Consider the following 21,057-nt stretch of genomic DNA (forward strand, 5'->3'; position numbering starts at 1 on the left):
TGGCAAAAGTGGAGAAGGAGAGAATAAATTAATTGTGGAGGAAGTCAGGTTGGTCGTGGGATTTCTGCTAGAGATGCTCCACAACACAAGCGGAGGATGGGAGGAGGCAGATGTTGGGAGTAAGACCCAATCCTTCCTACTCCCAGAGCGCCATCTTTGATTCTTAAAATCTTATAGAGCAAGCCTAAGCTTCAGTCCAAGTTTCACTCTGCTTTCTTATGGCTATTTTATTGCACTCAGAAAGTGTGCCCCATCACAGGATAATACTTCATTAGTCATGGGTAAGGCTACGTTTTTAGTCACGGGTATTTTTAGTAAAAGTCACGGACAGGACATGGGCAGTAAACAAAAATTCACAGCCCGTGACCTGCCCTGACGTTTACTATATACCTCTAACTAAAACTTGGGCGGGGGGCCCCGGGTGCTCAGGGGGGCAGTCTGGGGGCACCGCGGGTGGAGGCGGGTGGCCCGGGACCCCTGCTGGTGCTGTGAGGAAGAGGCACCAGCACGTGGCCCAGGACTCCTGCTAGGCTGGTGCTAGGTGGGCAGTGGCATGCAACTGGGGACCCCCACTAAGACTGAGGGGGGAGGGTTGGCAGGGCTGGCCTGGCAGGTTCCCTACCCGGCTCCGCATGTCCCTGCAGCTCCTAGGGGGAGGGAAGGCCCGGGGGGTCTCCGCATGAGGCTCCACAGCTCCCATTGGCTGGAAACCGCAGCCAATGGGAGCTGCGGGGGCAGGACCTGCAGGCACAGGCAGCACACAGAACCCCCTGGCCCCTCTGCCTAGGAGCTGCAGGGACATGCCAGTGGGCTGTGTTCCCTCTAAGGTGCATGCCTGGGAGACTGCGCACCAGGGAAAGAAGGGCTGCACAGCTAATTAGTGGAGCTGCGCAGGCATGGCTCTACTAATTAGGTGCCTGGACCCTAGAGAGGATGCACATGTAAGGTGAGGTGATGGCCTTGGGGGGAATAGGGGGTAGGTGGGGGCAGTGGGTGAAGAAGGGACATAGGAGATAGGCGGGGGTACAGTGGGGTGAGGTGGAAGGATGGGGGCAGTTTGGAGCGTGCAGGGCTGCAGTGGCTGGGGAGAGGACCCCCCCCTCCTTCCCAGCCCCAGCTCGAGGGCTTCCGCAGCGGGCGGGGGGTAGGGGAGGATATGTATCCCAAGACAAGCCAAGGGTTCTCACAAGAATATTTTTGGTGGCCTCAGAGTGCAGCCACCAACTCTTGCTAGTGGCCACTCTGAAAATTTTTCCTAAAATACTTAATTTTAGGAAAAACAAATAAACATGCACATGTCCAAATCATTGTAATTTACTTATGTAGGGTTTTTTTGTTCTTGTTTTTTGCGCAGACTCAATAATAAAAATAGTGTACAGTGGTCTCTATTCTTTACTGGACCTAAACAGAATAGAAATACAAATAATATGCTTTGCACATTCTTGTATTTTTTGTTGTTTCTTTTGCTTCTTTGGTCGCTTTTTATAAAAGACTTACTAGCTGGTAAGTCTGCTGCTACGAAACCTGATACTTGTATTTTAATATCGCTTAGTAGCTAGCTGGGAGGCTGTGAAAAGCGATATTAAAATACAAGTATCAGCTTAGTATTTAAATACAAGTATCAGCTAAGTAGCTAGCTGGGAGGCTGTGAAAAGTGATATTAAACATACAAATATCACTTTTCACAGCAGATTTACTCAGCCCCGGCAAGCCCAGGGACAAATTAAACCCTGGATGGAGAGGTGCTCCTCCAGCATTTGTGTCTCCAGAGGGGGGGCTTGAGGGGAGGGGCCACTTCTTTGTCCCCCACCCCCAATCACCGCCCAAGAGGCTGTGGCCGCAAGAAAAGCCTCTGGTGGCCGCATCTGAGAAACACTGCTTTATAGGAATACAGATCCACATTAGACCTGAGTGGACTATGGTTTTAAATTGAGTTTAGATATTAGCATGAGTAATAGGCCAAAAGCATGTGACCTTTCTTACTATTTCCTTCTTTTTGGAGGATTGTTTGTGTTAAACTTGTGACTCTTGAAATACCAGTATTATATTATTTAAGGTTAGGGATGAGGTCATAGAACTATAGGAAATATGGTTTATTACAGGGATTGGCAGCCTTTGGCATGCGGCCCATCAAGGAAATCCGCTGGTGGGCCAGGTTGGTTTGTTTACCTACAATGTCCGCAGGTTCGGCTGATCGCAGCTCCCACTGGCCAGGGTTCACCGTTCCAGGCCAATGAGAGCTGTAGGAAGCAGCAGCCAGGACATCCCTCGGCCGTTGCCACTTCAGGCAGCCCCTATTGGCCCGGAACGGCGAACCGCAGCCAGTGGGAGCTGCAATTGGCCGAACCTGCAGACGCTGCCGGTAAACAAGCCAGCCCGGCCCGCCAGCAGATTTCCCTGATGGGCCACCTGCCAAAGGTTGCCAATCCCTGGTTTATTAGATTACACATGCAGTAAATATTTGGTTTGTTTAGTTTATTATAAAGAAATGCTTAGTTCTCTAGTTAGGAAGAAATATGGTAAAATGAGATAAGAAAGCCTTGAAGAAAGAGGCCCAGTCATTAATCTTGTCTTGATCAGGGCAAAGAACAGGGTTTCATCTGGCCTTAGCTAAGGTTCAATTACCAGCAATGACATCAGTTGTTTGTTACAGTGAAGGAAAAAAACCAAGGTTTCCTATGTTTTTTTGTCAGAACTTTCCTTAACTCCCCGTCCCTCTTTGAGTCAAGCCACAATGGGAAGGTCCCTCCCACACCTGATCCTGTTGTAAATATTTTGGCCAATGCTTATAACTGTAATGTTGCTAGGATATGGAATATAGGCATGTATATGCTTAGATGTGTGTTTTGAATGTAAGCAACATGTGGCATTTAGACGAATAAAGGAACACTTGTGTGGAAACGGAGTCATGATATACCTTAAAAACTTATTAGGAAAATTAGTTCCAACATAATTGGTGCTTTCAAAGGGCCAATTTCATATAGCTGAAAACAATTATGACCTTTCATCTGGGAGGAAGAATTTAGTTAGAAAAATGTGAAAGATAATTAGGAATGTTTAAGAATACTTTATTAGATACCCAAAAAGCCACAATTGAAGAAGGCAGCTTTATTGGTAAAAAAAAAAACGATCTGGTTTAGAGGGGAAATGAAGGCAGCTATAAAACATAAAAAAAATTATTTAACAAATGGAAAAGACGGGAAGCTGACAGTAATAAAGATAAGTCAAAAGCTAGGAAATGTGGAAAATTGATAAGGGAAGCAAGGGGACAAAAGGGAAAGACTTTGGTCAGCAGAGTTAAGGACAATATGAAGGAGTTTTTAATGTATATTAGATACAAAAAACAATTTTAACAATGGTATTGGTCCACTACTAGAGGGAAATGGAAGAATTATCAATAGTAATGCAGAAAAGGCAAAAGTATTCAATAAACATTTATGTTCTGTATTTTGGAAAAAAGTAGATGCTGTAATCATATCATATGATAACACTCTCCCCATTCCACTGGTATCTCAGAAGGATGTTGAATATCAGCTATTGAAGTTAGACATTTTTAAAAAGCAGGTCCAGATAACTTGCACCCAAGAGTTCTAAAAGAGCTGGCTAAGGAGCTCGCTGGACCATTAATGACGATTTTCATTAAGTCTTGGCACACTGGGTAAGTTCCAAAAGACTGGAAGAAAGCTATGTTGTGACAATATTTTTAAAAAAGGGTAAATGGGATGACCCAGGCAATTATAGGCCTGTCAGTCTGATATCAATCTCAGGCAAGATAATGGAACGGCTGATACAGGACTTGATCAATAATATAATTAATTTCAATCAACACGGGTTTATGGAAAATAGATCCTCCCAAACTATCTTTTTTATAAGATTATAAATTTGGTTGATAAAGGTAATAGTGTTGATATAATATACTTAAACTTCTGTAGGGCGTTTGACTTAGTACAACATGACATTTTAATTAAAAAAGTAGAACAATATAAAGTTAACTTGGCACACATTAAATGGATTAAGAACTGGCTAATTGATAGGTCTCAAAATGTAATTGTAAACAAGAATCATCATGGAACGGGTGTATTTCTAGTAGGGTCCCACAGGGATTAGTTCTTTGCCCTACGCTATTTGGCATTTTTATCTATGACCTGGAATCATCACTGATAAAGTCTGCAGATGACACAAAAATTGGGAGGAGTGATAAATAATGAAAAGAAGAGGTACTGATATAGAGCAATCTGGATCGTTTTGTAAGCTGGGCACAAGCAAACAATTCATGTTTTAATATGAATAAATGTAAATGTATATACATTTAGGAACAAAGAACATAGGCTATACTTACAGTATGGGGGACTCTATACTTTGAAGTGGTGATTCTAAAAAGATTTGGGGGTTGTAGTGGATAATCAGCTGAACATGAGCTCCCAGTGTAATGCTGTGGCCAAAAGGGCTAATGCAATCCTTGGATGTACAAATACAGGAATCTCAAGTAGGAGTAGAGAGGGTACTGTACCTCTATATTTGGCATTTCTGCGAACACAGCTGGAACACTGTGTCCAGTTCCAGTATCCACAATTCAAGAAATATGTTGAAAAATTGGACAGGATTCAGAGAGGAGACGCAAGAACAATTAGACGATTAGAAAACCTACCTTGTAGTGACAGACTCAGGGGGCTCAGTCTATTGAATGTACCAAAAAGAAGGTGAAGGGGGTTGATTATACTCTAAGTACCAACATGGGGAACACATATTTAATAATGGGCTCTTCAATCTAGCAGACAAAGGTATAACATGATCCAATATCTAGAAGTTGAAGCTAAACAAATTCAAACTGGAAATAAGGCATACATTTTTAACAGTGAGAGTAATTAACTACTGGAACAATTTACCAAGGGTCGTGGTGGATTCTCTATAACTAAGGCTGCGAGTTATTCACGGAGATCACAGAAGTCACGGCTTCGGTAACTTTCCATGACCTCCATGAATTTTGCAGTCGCAGGTGCGGTTGACCCCAGGGCCATCCCAGCAGTGGGGAAGCCCTGGAGCCAGCCACACCGGCCGCTGCTCTGATAATCCCAGGCAGCTGGTCTCCAGCACTACCCTGGAACAGCGGTCCAGGACCAGCAGCAGCGTCCCAAGCTGCCCCCACAGCCGCTGGGGACCTGGGCCGGCCCCCCAGGAGTGGCAGGGGGCCCTGCACTGCCCCTCCCCTCCCCCCACCCCCGCCAGAAGCAGCAGCCCTCAGGAGCACTCCCCTCCCATCAGGTAAGATTTAGTCACAGGTAAAAGTCATGAACGGGTCACAGGGCCATGACTGACTTTTACTAAAAATACCCATGACTAAAACGTAGCCTTATCTATAACTGACCATTTGGAAATAGCTCAGTGGTTTGAGCATTGGCCTGCTAAATCCACGGTTGTGAGTTCAATCCTTGAGGGGGCTACTTAGGGATCTGGGGCAAAAATCAGTACTTGGTCCTGCTAGTGAAGGCAGGGGGCTGGACTCGATGACCTTTCAAGGTCCCTTCCAGTTCTAGGAGATGGGATATCTCCATTTTAAAAAAATAAATAAAGAATTGATGTTTTTCTAAAAGATGTTCTCTGTATTGTTTTGGGGAGGTTCTGTGGCTTGTGTTATATAGGAGGGCAGATTAGATCAGTGGTTGTATTGTTTTTAAAATTATTATGAAGAACAAGTTTAAGCTTTGTTGTAACGTGCATTGTTTGCCTGCACTGCTCAAGACCTGAAAGCTTATGTAGGAGGAACCATTTGAGTTAGCTTCTTAAATACCTTCATGCTGTTTCACGTCTGATACTCCTTGATGAAACATAGGAGCCTTGTCTTATAACAGGCTTATTCAAAGCGATACAAGCTACGAAAGTGAGATCTTGGAAGAGTGTTGCCGTTTTCATAATGTAATAAAAGTACTATAATGACAAATAATAATTAATAATAGTGTGTAATAAGCATGTCATAAAAACAAATTTGATATTTCCAAGATCGCGGCTTTTATAATTTATACTCAAGTAAAGGAGAAAATCCCTGGAAATATTCATTTTCAGGAGGGGGTTCGCAAGACTTGACATTTTAGTGAAAGGTGTTTACAAGTTGTTAAAGTTTGAGAACCACTGGGCTAGGTGATCACAATGATCCCTTCTGGCCCTGAATCTATGATTACTTTTCTGTAACAGCAATTGCTGTAATTGCCACAGAAATGGAAAGGGAAGGAGGTCCATGAGACCCTCCCATATTAAGACATGGAAATCTCATCTAGTAAGACATTTGAAGAAGCCTGAGACTCCAACCCCCAAGGCGTTATATCTTAATGCACTGCTACAAATCTACAGTCTGCCGTCCCATTCATTGCTAGCTCTTTTGCACATTACAAACATAGGTCCTGATTCACGGATGCCATGCTCCTGGAACCCCAACACTGCACACATTGCTAACATCAAAATCAAATAACTGAGCATCGCTGCAGCTGGGCCACTGTAAGCTCTCTAGTGTAGCCACTCTAAGCCAACAAGAGAGAGCTCTCCTGTCAGCTTAATTACTCCAGCCCCCGCGAGTGGCAGTAGCTCTCCCACCGACATAGCACAGTCCACACCAGCGCTTAAGTCACCATAAATTATGTCGCTTAGGGGGGTGGCTAATACATACCCCTGAGTGACATAATTTATGTCAATTTAAGCTGTAGTGTAGCCATAGCCTTTAGTCACAGGACATTAATTATTTGGATGAGTTCCTTCACCGTCCCTCCCCCACCATCCAAGTAGTGGCTATTTGAATTTTTATATATTGTCATTTTAAAAAGGAGGGGAAAGTCTGATCCCTACTTTTTACGCTACATTTAAATTTAGCCTTATAGCTGCAGAATCCATCTCACAAATGTCTTAATGCTGAACTATAGGCGTAACCAAGGAAATATTAAGGTAACTGGCCAAGCCAGTTCTATTGCTAGCCTAATAGCTCCAAAGCACTTAATTATGGGTTTTTGATAACTCAACCTATTTTTCTTGACTGAGCTCTACAATAGCCATGACTGTATTTAAAATTTGGGAAATTAGTATGTGACTCATTCAAAAAAAAAAGTTATGGCCTGAAGTAGGAAAAAAGTGGCCTGTCCCTGGATGAATGTTGTTTAAGGAAAAAACATCTAAGTGTATGGACTGATTTAAATGAAAGCCCGAAACTACTTTTGGGAGGAATTTAGGGTATGGTTTGAGTATAAGGTTGTCTCTGTAGAAGACTGTACGGCGTTTCAGTCACAAGGGTTGCAATTCATCCATTCTGTGTACCAAAGTGATTGTCACAAGGAAAGCAGTCTTCACAGACTGGAGAATTAACAAACATGAAGCAAATGGTTTAAATCGGTGTTTCCCAAACTTGGGCCGCCGCTTGTTTAGGGAAGGCCCCTGGCGGGCCAGGCCAGTTTGTGTACCTGCCGCATCCGCAGGTCCGGCCGATCGCGTCTCCCACCGCAGTTCGCTACTCCAGGCCAGTGGGAGCTGCTGGAAGCGGCGTGGGCTGAGGGACGTACTGGCCGCTGCTTTCAGCAGCTCGCATTGGCCTGGAGCAGCGAACTGCGGCCACTGGGAGCCGCGATCGGCCGGACCTGTGGACGCGGCAGGTAAACAAACCGGCCCGGCCCGCTAGAGGCTTTCCCTACACGAGCAGCGTCCGAAGTTTGGGAAACACTGGTTTAAATGGAGGACCCATCCAAGTAAGTATCACACTAAGGCCCCATGCTGGGTGAGAGGAGATTTACAATGCTAGAAGGAACGCCCTAATAAATACTTTAAAAAACTTAATTACTGAAGGGTGAGAGAGAACGGTATACTCTTGAATACTAATAGCTGCACACCACACTATTAACTATTTACAATAAAAGTTACTAAACGAGTAAAGAGGAGCACAAGTGCAGTGACTGGCTCCACAGGAGACAAAGAGGAACTGAGGGCTGGTTGATCGCTCAGCCCCCTTTAAACCTTCAGTTGAGGGGCCCCCTCAAGGGCATGAAGAACACAGGTGGATACAGCTGGCTAAAGTGTTCTGATCTCCACCACACTGGGTTCATGCACACCAGAAGTGGGACGTATAATGGACTTATCTACACTTACAGAGCTGCAGTGGCACTTAGTGAGGATGCTACCTACACTGACAAGAGCTTCTATCCTTAAGCTTCATCATAGATACTCCGCCTCCCTCAGAGGCGGTAGCTATGTCAACAAGAGAAGCCCTCCCATCGACATAGCTGTCTACACCAGGAGTTAGGTCGATATAACTGCATTGCTCAGGGGTGTGCACAGAAAGTTGCAGTGCTGTAAAGTGGCAGTGTAGACAAGGCCTTAGAGAGACAAGGTCGGTGAGTACAAATGAACTCTCGCAGGAAAACGATAAAAGATAAAAACACCACATCAGTGATGGGTAAACACTTTTCACAAAGCAATGACTCTGCATCTGACCTACAAGTCCTCATCCTCAAAGGAAATCTGCACAACACTTTCAAAAGACAAGCCTGGGAGCTTAAATTCATAACTTTGCTAAAAATGATGGACTGAATAGAAATGGTGGATTTATGGTTTATTACAATCTGTAACCCACTCACAACCTTTCTCCCACCTCCACCCTTTCCTCCCTGTGACTGGACAGGTGTTAAAGGGCCACTTACCACACATTTCACGGGACCATTCAAGGTGAACTACTTATACTAAACAATCTGTTTCACCTTGTATTTGAGAGACAAGGTGGGTAAGGTAATATCTTTTTATAGAACCAACTACTGTTGGTGAGAGAGACAAGCTTTCCAATCTTAGGGCATGGCTACACTTGCAGATGTAGAGCGCTGTGAGTTAAACCAGCCTTTGGAGACCGCAGCAGGGAAAACGCTGCCCTGTGTTTATACTGTCAGCTGCAAGCACACTGGCGTGACCACACTAGCAGCTCTTGCAATGCCACAAAGAGCAGTGCATTGTGGTAGCAGTGCAAGTGGCTGCAATGTGCTTTTCAAATGGGGGGAGGGGGCAGAGTGTGACAGGGAGTGTGTTTGTGTAGGTGTTTTGGGAGGCTAAGAGTGTGTCAGCATGCTGTCTTGTAAGTTCAGACAGCTGCAGACCCCCCTCCCCCGAGCCTCTCTCACACGCACAAGCAAGCAGCATTCCACAGTAATGGATGCTTTGTCCTGGAGCAGATAAGCATGCCGGCTATCAGAAACTGAGCCTTAAAAGGGCATATCTGCATTCCTGTAGCTGATTTCAAAACAATGAGAAGAGTGACCACTTGACTTCAGGGGATTATGGGACATTTCCACAGGCCAATCACAGTGCAGTAATGCAACACCTCGTTCACACTGACACCCGGGTCTTTCAGCCGGGGCACAGCAAGCTTTATGCTTTTCCAGGAGGTAGATTACCAGGAGCGCTCCAGCTGCAGAGTCCAGGCACTCTATGTGCCTTGCCAGTGTGGACACATCGGGAGTTAGTGTACCCGGGGCTGCTTTAATGCGCTCTAACTTTCAAGTGTAGACAAGCCCTTACACAGAGCTCTTCTTCAGGTCACCTTGTATTTAGCAGCAACACTCAGACTATGTCTACACAACAGCAGCTGCACTGCTGTAGCACTTCTGGTGAAGACGCTCTAAGGCTATGTCTACATTAGCCCTTTTGTCGGTACAACTTACGTCACTCAGGGGTGTGAAAAAACATCCCTCTGAGCGACACAAGTTACACCTACAGACGCGCCAGTGTGGACAGCACTATGTTGACAGGAGATGCTCTCCTGCCTATATAGCTACCACCGCTCGACAGAAGGACTCTCCCATTGGCACAGAGCAGCTATACAAGCGATCTTACAGCAGCACAGCTGCATCGGTACAGCTGTGTCGCTGTCAGATTGCTAGTGTAGACATGGCCTAAGCTAATGGGAAAGAGCTCTCCCTTCGGCTTAATAACTCCTACCTCCACAAGAGGCACTAACTATGTCGACAGGAGATGTTCTCTCACCGACACAGTGCTGTCCACACTGGCACTTAGGTCAGTACAACTTACGTCAGTCAGGGGTGTGGATTATTCAAACCAAACCTGAGCAACATGTGTTATACCAAAATAATTTGTAGTGTAGACATAACCTGAGATAGTTTCCCAAACCTGAAGAAGAGCTTGGGCAAGCTCAAAAGCTTTTTTCTCTCACCAACAGAAGCTGGTCCAATAAAAGATATTATCTCACCCACCTTCATTATTTTTGCACTCACACATGCTAACAATGGCCTTGGCTACACTGGCAATTCACAGCGCTGCACTTGCTGCGCTCAGGGGTGTGAAAAAACACCCCCCCGAGCGCAGCCAGTGCAGCGCTGTAAAGCGCCAGTGTAATCAGCGCCTGCAGCGCTGCACGCTCGCTCGCAGCACTGCAAGCTATTCCCCTCGGAGAGGTGGAGTACTTGCAGCACTGCGAGAAAGCTCTCGCAGCGCTGGCGGCGCGACTACACTCGTGCTTCACAGCGCTACCGAGGCCGTGAGTGTAGCCAAGGCCAATGAAAACTGACTGGTCAGTTTGACTTTCTGGGTTGTCTGTAGATAGGAATCAGAGGCCTTGAAGTGTAGTTGCGAGTGTAGTCGCGCTGCCAGCTCTCGCAGCGCTGCAAGTACTCCACCTCTCCGAGAGGAATAGCTTGCAGTGCTGCGAGCGAGCGTGCAGTGCTGCAGGCGCTGATTACACCGGCGCTTTACAGCGCTGCACTCGCTGCGCTGGGGGGGTTCACACTCCAGGGCGCAGCAAGTTGCAGCGCTGTACAGCGCCAGCGTAGCCAAGCCCTGAGTCCTTCGGACACTCCTAGCTCCAGCCTGTTCCCCGCCAGCCACACCAGCAGCGTTACCCCAGGAGGCGCCGCACAGAGGACACGCCAGGGCGTGCAGCTGTCTGGGCAGCTTCCTGGGAGCACCCGGAACAGCCAGCAGAAGTTTTCCAGTGGGAGGAGACACATGAAAGCTGCCGTAGCCACAGGGGACGCAGGAGCCCGCTTGACAAGGAGGCCCCTCCAACCTGGGCGGGCTAAGCACCCGGCCCAGCGAAGGAGCGAGGCAGGAAGCGAGGCCTCTTCACCCACAGCGGGGCTGGGCGCATCACTGCCCCGTGGTGCGGCATGTGCCTGACGAGTACCACCGCCCTCAGCCCCCCCAACCACACACACGCCAGGGGCTGCCAATGCCACCCCCGCCCCTCCCCCAACCGGGCGGGGGAGGGGGCTGCCCATCTCCCTTCCCCCAAGAGAGACAGCAGCCGGGGGTGACACCTCCACCGGGGGCGCCACTCACCGAAGTCCAGGAACTGCTTGATGGAGAGCGGCGAGGGGGAGAAGCGCGAGTAGTGCTCGATCTGCTTGGGGATGGGGCTCTTCAGCAGCGCCCCGCACAGCCGCATGGTGCGCCGCTCCCCGGGCCCGCCTGCGCGGCGCGGCTCGGCCGGGCTAGTGAGCGGGGGCCGCGGCGCAGCCGCCCCCCCTCATGCCGGGCAGCAGCGAGGCCGGCTCCGCCTGTCACCGGCAGCCAACGGGGACCAGCTGCTGGGAGGGAGCCCGGCGACAGCACCAGATGCGCGCGCACCCCCCGCGCGCTGCCTGGGCACTGCGCAGCCGGCAACCGCCGGGCACCGCCCCCCAGCACCCGGGCGCATGCGCCAACTGCCCCGGCAGCGGGCCCGGGCTGGTGGGGATTCGGGGTTGGGGTCAGGTTGGCAGGAGAGCGGTGTAACCGCCACCCCGGCCTCAGACGGGGGAGAGACTGTCACACACAGACACAGCAACACCCTGCATGTCCTTCCTGGCTCAGGGGAGAGACTGTCACATGCCCCCTGCCTTGCCTCCCCCACAGGAGAGAAAACACTGTTACAGGCCCAGCAACCACTCTCACATCCACAACCACTGAATGAAAATACACCCAGCAAAACTCTCTTCTCTCCCTTCCTCCATCACACAGCAGAACAGCCTGTAGCACACCCTTCACCACCACACAGGGAAATAGGTAACATGTTCACTGCCCAAAAAAAAAAAAAGTGTCTTTTTACATAGAGATGTTTAATGGTGTAAAATCCCAGTGGAGACAAAGCATTGATAGTTTTACCAAATGTAGCCTGGTGGCAGTGTAGGTTGAGCTCAACTAGCTACAACTAGGTTAAAAACTACTTGTGATTTATCTCCATTGATCTTGTTTCTAGAGTTAGGTATCTCAATGTAAAATGAACCTCTTTTGCAGTGAAAAAGCCAGAGACTGTAAGGTCTTGTGATCTGGGAGTAATGGTGTATTTTTAACCCATGTTAAGGTAACTCCTGTTAACATTCTATTGTAGATAAGGCAAATTGTAGTTTCAACCCATATTAGCTGGTCAAGGAAAACCTTCAGATCCCCCCCCGACCAGCGTAGATAGGTTAAAACTATAACTGCTTCATTAGGATTTTAACATGGCTTAAATACCTTTTTTCCTAGTGAAGTCACAACCTAACTCACCCAGTAATACTGCCCATCTCCACATAGGTGGGGACACTAACACATACAGTAATATCCACCTGAGAGAATATAATACAGCAAAATCTTCTAATCTGAGGGACAAAGTGAGGAGCACACATGCAGCGCTCACATTTGTCCATGGTAAGGCAATCTCTCCACATGCATAAAAGGTTAGGATTATCAAGTGTAGAAAGGTGACAAATGTTACTGTCTTTATTAGCCATACATAGCAAAAAGACTTCTGAGTACTGGCAGGTGACCTAGCCTAGAGTGACACTATTAACAGCAACTGCATAGGTAAGAGTGGGAGCTGATGAATTAGGTGTTATACAGTTGGGGGTCATTTTATCTCAGTGGGTGGTAGCCATGAGTTGGGCAGGAAGGAGCACTGCTCTTTTGTGGGAGTGGGAAATCATTAATGTAGGTGGGTATATTAGTCTGGACAGGGCAATTAGGGCTAAATTTAGTATTAAAGTAAGCATTAACTTCAGGGCAGGAAGTGAGGGAGCAAAAAGTTTGAGGCAATGTTATGGGGAGGAAAGGGAACAGCCAGATGTAGTGCAAAAAAGAGAGCGAGAGAGAAAGAAAGGATTTGGGCCAGCTGATGCTATATAGAGAGAGGAGATTGAACGCACCACCATACAGTACTCACTTATTAAATGAAACGTTGGAACCTGTACCTGGAATTTATGGTGCAATCTGGTCCTTCACAATAAAGCATAATTTATTGATATTCAGGGAGAGGACTGCTCCATAGAGAGTGTATCAGATGTAATCTGATACACTCTTTAGAGCCCTCATATGTAAGGACTATTGTCAGTGTATGCTAACACAAATGAAGCATTATCTATGTTATTATGTCACAGTAGCACTTGGATGCTTCAACGGTGACCAGGGTCCCATCATGTTAGGTACTGTACAAACACATCATAAGAGAAAATTCCAGTTGCAAAAACCCTCCATCTAAATAGTTAAGACAGGCAGAGGATGGGAAGGGAAAGAAAGGCAAAATGATTTGCCCTTGGTCACAAAGCACATCAATGGCAGAGCTGAGATAGAACCCAGGAGTCGTGGGTAGCGTCACATCCACTGAACCAAGTTGCCTGTGTAGTAATGCCTTAGGCCATCCAAATATTTTTCAAAGTTTTTGTATTTTTTCTTTTTCTTTTTGAAAAGCCAAATCCCAAAGCTTCCATTGACTTCAACAGAGTCAAAATTTTACCCCTTAGTGTGCCTACAATAATTTTCTAAAAAAAATTTGTTTCAAAGGTATTTTCTTCTTTAACCATTTCACCACTTTGTATTTTGTGTTATTTCTCTCTAGACTTCAGAATTGCTCATTCTTTTTCTAGCCTTTGCCACTGGTTGGTTATTTCCTTAATATACAATAATAAAATAATTTTAATTTCCAAGAAAGATATTTATGTCTCTTCTCTTGGAGGCATTATTTGAATTTTCATGTCTGAGAGCAATATTGAGAGAGACTTAGATTGTGGGTCTGACAGGAGAACAAAAAGGCAAGGAAAATTGGTGGGTGTCACTAAGCATCCTAAACGGCAATCCATATAGTTAGTGATGGGGAGATGTCATAATAACAGATGTAAGATAAGGACAGGCTTCTACTCAGACCAGGTATGTCTTGTGCACTGAACTTGGACTCCAATCCTGTAAACACATGTGATTAACTGTATGCATGTTTGCAGAATCAAGGCCATATTGCACACCTGGGTATACCAGATAAATAGTCTTGCAGAGAATGGGGACTTGATACTGCTCCAGATGAGGTAATTACAATTTTGCCACTGTTCAAAAACAGATTCATTGTATGTTAGTGGGTATTCAAATTTCTAAAATGTTACCTTCTCTGTCTACCTCACAGGGAAAATACAAGTCCATGTATAGTCCAAGAACATGTTTGCTTTTTGTTTCATTTTAAGAACTTCAAAGGCAAATCTTTATCCAATTCAGGAAAGCACTTAAGTATATACTTAAATCCTATTGACGTCAATCAGCCTTAAACACAAATGCATGTGTTTTTCTGAGCTGGGAGGCCTTCCTGAATCGGGGGGCCAGAATTCTGCAGTGGTTGTGGTTTAAGTCAGAATTCTGCAACCATTTTCTGAAGATTCAGCAATACTAAACTAGCAGTTTTGAACCTCACTCTGGAAGTCATAAAAAGTATTATTTTTCCAACTCCAAGTGATTAAATGTGTTCTTTAGGCTGACTGTGTGTGTCTCACTAACATAAATATCACAGATTTTTCTGAAGAATTCATGCAGAAAGATAGAACTCTGACCCCTCAAGGAAAACCAAGAAATTAGAACAGACAGTGCCATAAGCTTTTTTCCTTTATTTTATAATATGACCCTCAGTTGTCTTACCCTTGGAGAAAAATCACACCTGCATTTAGTATTTTATAACATGTTATTTATATATTTAGAACAGAAAGAAAAGTTAACTTTGTGTGTTGAGATGTCAAGGGGTTGATATAATTTTCTTCCAGTGTTTCTTAATACTTTATTATTTATTTACACCAATACATAGTTTATATCTTCAAAGCATTATTCATTAATGCTCATAATAAGGGCATAGTATTACCCCATTTTATCCACTGGAAACAGAGAGCCTCATTCTCTCCAGTCTTTCATCGTATGTAGTCATAGTAGTTATAAAATGGTACTGTTCTAATTTGGTAGTTTTTACATCCCCTTTGCACATGTGTAAATGGCTATCTATGGTCTGAGATAATGAACTATCCACCCCACAGCAGAATTCACTCAGAGAATTTGTGAGTTGCCGTGGGCCAACAATGATTCAGTGTCTTAGATGTGATTAGAACTAAGGCAGTTTGATGCGGTTACATGCTCTGTCCTCCAAACCATGCTGCCTCCTTCAGGAAGGATTACAACAATGCAAATGTCAACCTGTTTTTTTTTTTTAATCAAATATTCATCATTATTTATTCTATAAATTCTTGCTGTATCTTTCTTGACTCTACTAGGTTTTACAGTTTGCCTCTAAACTAGAAATTTGTGCCTCTAGCTCTGACAAATTTATTGGCATAAATATTTGTCCAGGAATTCATGAGAGTAGAACCAATTTCCAAGATTAAAAGATCCTTAACTAAGGGACCATGTCTTCCTCTATGCTTAGGCAGGGCCACCCATGCTGATAGGTGCCCAATAAATACTATAAATAATTACACAGCTTCCAAGTACTTTGGAATGTTTGAATAGTCGTTTATGACCTCTGGTCTATTACGCTTTTCATCTGTTCCTCATCCCCAGCCACATGGTCTGATTTCTTCCTCCCACCCTGCTCCATAATTTGCTTTTAGCTAGGGCACCTCCAGAATATAGTGGCTGGACTGAATGGTCATTTAAACTATTCATAGATATAAGATATCCCATTCTCTGCAGCAAGTAAAGTGATACGTAGACACAGTGTGTTCAAAATAGAGTATATTTGTGTGATGCTAGCAGACCAGGTGCCAGCTCATGCCAAATCCCTAGGCCTCAACCGAACTCAGACCAATACATAGGTGGAAAACAGTCTGACCGTTCTTGTGTTCTTTTGGTCCACCCATCTCCCAGTCAGCAGTTGTCAAACACCTTCCTTTTCCTCCCAAAATCTTTCTTTTAAGGACCACAAAAGTGATGGGTGGAATAGCTCATCCCCACATTCTTTTGTCCACCAATTAAGTCTAATTTCCGTCATACAGATTTTGGTCCTTTGATTTCTGGTGTTACCCACATAATTGGGGGCACCCTACCTATTCCCTACCAGTGGCTCAAGGCGTGACCCAGTCAATTTAGACACCCCCTACCCCACCCTTTCTCTTCCAAGGGCTTGGGGCATAAGGCACCTACTTCTCACAGGGCTCAGGGAGCAACCTGATCAATTTAAGTACCCACCATTACTCACAGGGCTCAAGGCGCCTGCGGGACCTTTTCCCAATGAAAGAGCCTTAAACAGCTGTGCTCTAAACATCTATTTATTAGCAAGACACACAGAATACACATGCCAATCAAATCTCTTATGCTCACCACTCCCAATATACAGACAAATTTCATCTCATGGCCAGTCAGGATTTGTCTGAGGGTTCCCGGTGCTCTTACATATCATGGTCGTGTAGGGTATGATGTCTTGTAGCTTGTTGTTGTACTGCAGTTCAGAGTTGATTCCCAAAGAGCATTATTTTTCATTTACATTCAATAGGTAAAACTAATTACCTCCTTCAAATTTACTAAACCTATCACATTATCCCACACTCTTAAGGAACAAAAAAATGTAACCAATCACACTGGCACCTATGTGTCCTCCTTCCTGCCCAAGTTTTTTTACAATTTATCTTTCATTTCCAAATTGTCACTTATTTGTGACCTTCTGTGTTTGTGCTGATGGTCAGAGCCTATCTTACCATTTGTTGAGTGGCTCTGTATCCTCGATAAAATTTCCCAGCGCCTGGGTGTCTTTACTTTACAATCCTTTACAACAATAGTGGTGCTCAGCACCCACCAGCCACCTGCCGATCAGGCCCTTCCCAGGGCTTCCCGCCGCCACTGATCAGCTGTTTGGCAGCATGCAAGAGGCACTAGGGGAGGAGGAGCAGGGACAGGAAGAGGCAGGGAGGGGATGGAGCCTCGGGAGAGGGGGCGGAGCAAGGGCAGGAAGAGGCGGAGTGAGGGTGGGGCCTTGGGGGAAGCCACAGAGTGGGGACAAGGCCTTGGGAGCAGGGGTGGAGCACTCCTGGAGAAAGCTGAAAGTCAGAACCTGTGCTTGGTGGTAATAACTCTTGTTAGGGACATTCCTGCAGTGGGCATGCTCTGTCAGCAGCAGCAGAGCATTCTTTTTTTCAATTTTAGTGGTGAACTCCCTGAATTTCACCCAAGGCTGGTTTAATATGGGGTGGGGGGTGTGATTAGGTCTCAGGCCTACACTGGTGCCACTCTTCTCTTGTTTACCAATCATGATCTTAACACAGTCCCTTACTTATATCAGTTGGCCTTTTTGTCTGGACTAATGCAGTCTTTCTGCAGCCCTTTTGCACCTTTTCCTATAACATTTATTGTTATAGATTATTGTGACATTCTTGAACTTTCACTTATTTCTCACAATTGAGCTCATAATGAGTGTAAATGTGTAGGCCCCATTATTACAGTATAATGCAAGTGTGCACACTCTATCAGCTTTTCAACCAATGTGTTGTCCAGTTCTCCTCTGAGGAGAGATAGATGACATCAGTTAAAATGCTAATGGTCAGTCTCATCTCACTGGGCAGCTCTATAATAAGAGTTCCAATTTTACTTACGATCTCACCAGCAATACCGCATTGGGCATTTTTAATACCAAAAAGGCATCTCCTCTAGTATATCTTTGGCCTAATTTTCTTGGCCTAATCTTTTTCTCATTATTTGTCTACCTTGTTATGGAGGATCTTGACAGATAGGGCCAAATCTTGTTCATCTTATCCATGTAGTCCCATTGATTTCAAAATGGTGAGTTTTAGAACCTACACAGCACTTTACAGAGGAGTTGTGATAATTGTTAACATTTGTAATGTAGGTAGATATTATCCCATTTTACAAAGGGGGAAAATGGGGCACAGAGAGGTTAAGGCCGACATTTTCAAATTTGAGTAAATGAAGTTAAGCACCTGAATATATTTAAGCATCTAAGTGACCTTATTTTTAGAGGTGCTGAGCACTCATAGTTCAGACTGAGGTATTGGAAGCTTTGACTCATCAGTAGCTTTAGATTTAGGTACCTACGTTTAGATATCCAGGTTTGAAAATTTTGTCCTATATGATTTGACAAAAGGCCACAGAAGGTGTCAGTTTCAGAGCAGGGATTACTCCCCTGCTCAGTCCTCTTGCACTTTTGAGCTGAATCTCCTTTTATACATAGGTCATACTAGCTACGCAGCAGAGGATTTGGCTCAGTCACAGACAGCTGTCTGGAAGTCAATTTTCAATGATACTAATGTTGCTGTAGCCCTGTTGGTCCCATGAGGTGGGTGAGGTAATATCTTTTATTAGACCAATTTCTATTGCTGAGACTGACAAGCTCTGAAGCTTACACAGAGCTCTTCTTCAGGTCTGGGAAATATATTTTAGAGTGTCACCGCTAAATACAAGGTGGAACAGATTGCTTAGCATAAGTATTTAATACATATTTCAAGGGACAATTTCATGGTGAAGTGGCCTGTTAATGCCTCTCCAGTCATAGGGGGGAAAGGAAGACAAGAGGCAGCTGTGGGGAGAGGAGGTTGTTAGTACTAGTGTCATTTACAGTAGTCCAGGCAGCACTGTGAAATGACTTCGGGGGGGGCACTGGGGCGACCACCCAGGGCACCATGATTCAAGCGGGGGCCATGCAGCAGCACAGAGATTTGCACTGCCAGCAGGCAGAGGAGCTCCACAAACTCCCAGAAGAGACATGTTGGAGACAGGAGCGCTGCCAGCTTTTCCGCCGCCAAGGTCCCGCCCCAAAATGCTGCCCCCCCACAGAGGCGGCGGAAGGTCCCGCCGCGGAAATACCGCTGTGGTCGCCGCCCCCCAAATCGCAGCGCCCTAGGTGACCGCCTAGGTCGCCTAATGGGTTGTGCCAGCCCTGGTTGGGGAGCACCCTGATTTCTCTCTGCTTCCTCCCGGCAGAGGAACATGGGGTGGGGGGTCACGAGCAGTGTCGCACAGATACTGCTCACCCCATGTTCTTCTGTGCCCCCCTAGGGGTCTGTGAGGTGGGGAGCAAGAAGCAACACCAAGCACTCCATGCATCCAGGTCACTTTCCCCACCTGAGCTGTGCTGTGAAGTGAGCATCAGGAACTGCTGCTCTCCTGCCTTCTCCTTACACAGCCCAGATGAGGAAAGTGATCTTGATGCAGGGAGCCCATGGCTATCTTGGGAAGAAAGAGGGCCTGAAATGTACTTTTAAAAAATAAAAGCTGAGATTCTTTGTATACGAGTCCCCTGAGGTTTGTCTCCCAGATGGTGGGGGAACCTGACCACACGCAGTTACTTGCACTGGGAGGCTCCTGCACAGCCCCTAGTTCCTTCCTTCTTACATAGGCCCTTACCCCTTGCAGGCCTTCTTAAGTCTCTCCCGGGGAGTTTACTGCACTCCACATAGGTTCAGGGTGAAGATCTTCTGGCTGGGAGGTCCTTGTGGCCCCAGGTGTCACACAAGCAGTTGCTTGATTAGCAATCCTGCTACTTCTCTTCCCACCCTAGCTGACTGCCGTCGCCTCCCTTTTAAAGGCCTCCTGTCTATCATATATAACTAACAAGGCCAGAGGGGCAGGGCTAGCCTCTCTGGTACCTCTGGCCTCTCTGGCACCTTCCTCATTAGTATGGGGTGTGTATACCCCATCACATTCTTCTCTACATTTCCATTTTCAAGGCATTCAAGGGCCCATAAAATCCAACTCTGGTATGAGTGATTCTTCTGGCCCTCACCCAACTCTGGACTTCCCATAACTCATTCTCACCTGCTTGCGTACCAATGAACGGCTCTCTTGGGGCTGTTCTCTACAACTCACTGTGTAACTGCCTCCCCCCACTCTCCATGCAGCAGAACCATGTCCATCTTACTGCAAAAAAGGCCCCCACAGCTATGGAGGATACAGCTGGATTTACCTCACAGTGGGGGTTCAGTGCATCCATAACACACTGAGGAGAGTTGTGACAGTGTACCCCACAAGGCTTTATGGGGAGGGGGTGCTTATAAATGTATGGATGACATAGCTGGAATATGTTTTGTGCTGCCTGTGCCATGTAACATATCTCCGTAAAGGTTATGGTCTACTATATCTATTCATCCAATTTGTACATATATATCATTTTCTACTCGAGGTTAAGAATATGGGCTGTATGCTTGCCTGATTTCTAAGTAAGCTTTGTGAGGCATTTGGTCAGCTTCTTTAGGAAGGAATGCGCCAGGTTAAGTACCTGATCAAGAGACACTTGGGGAACAATGCATCTTGGAATGCTCCAATCCACATGAGAAGTCTTCCTGGAGACATGCAAGATGCCATGTGGACAATGGCTTCGGCCTGTAAAGACTGAGTCATGCAGGGGCATGTGACTTGCCCAGGTGACTCCAAAACTCCATCTTGGAGCTGGACTTTGCAGAGGAGGGAGGAGGGGGGTCTCCACCCACAAGAGAGAGTCTATTTAAACCCAGGGGAGACCCCTCCATTTTGTCTTCAGCTGGCTAAAGAAGGAGCCTCTCCACCCCCACCCCCCCCAGGATACTTGAAGGAGACTGAAACAAAGGACAGTAACTACAGGGGGTGTGAGTGATTGCTGGACCCAGGCTACAAGGAGATTAGCCTGTAAAAGGGAGCATTCTGGAACTGGTGAGGAAATTATCTGTATTCAGTTTGATTAGGCATAGATCTGCGCATTTTATTTTATTTTGCTTGGTGACTTACTTTGTTCTGTCTGTTACTACTTTGAACCACTTAAATCCTACTGTCTGTATTTAATAAAATCACTTTCTATTTAGTAATTTACTCAGAGTATGTATTAATACCTGGGGGAGCAAACAACTGTGC

At 45.9% G+C, this 21,057-nt stretch overlaps 1 protein-coding gene across 2 annotated transcripts in view; it reads right to left on the bottom strand.

The window, feature by feature from the left end:
* Positions 1 to 11,560, bottom strand: part of PDK3 (pyruvate dehydrogenase kinase 3) — a 99,782-nt gene extending 88,222 nt beyond the window's left edge. Inside the window, exon 1 of one of the 2 annotated variants that reach the window (XM_005281500.5) lies at positions 11,311 to 11,560. In XM_005281500.5, coding sequence (XP_005281557.1) covers positions 11,311 to 11,416 — 106 coding nt within the window. In that variant the 5' untranslated portion in view covers positions 11,417 to 11,560. The remainder of the gene's footprint in view (positions 1 to 11,310) is intronic. The other variant, XM_008170195.4, reaches the window with a different exon arrangement.
* Between the last annotated feature and the right edge of the window lie 9,497 nt (positions 11,561 to 21,057).

Source organism: Chrysemys picta, chromosome 1, assembly GCF_011386835.1.
Source record: "Chrysemys picta bellii isolate R12L10 chromosome 1, ASM1138683v2, whole genome shotgun sequence".
Lineage (NCBI taxonomy): Eukaryota > Metazoa > Chordata > Testudines > Emydidae > Chrysemys > Chrysemys picta.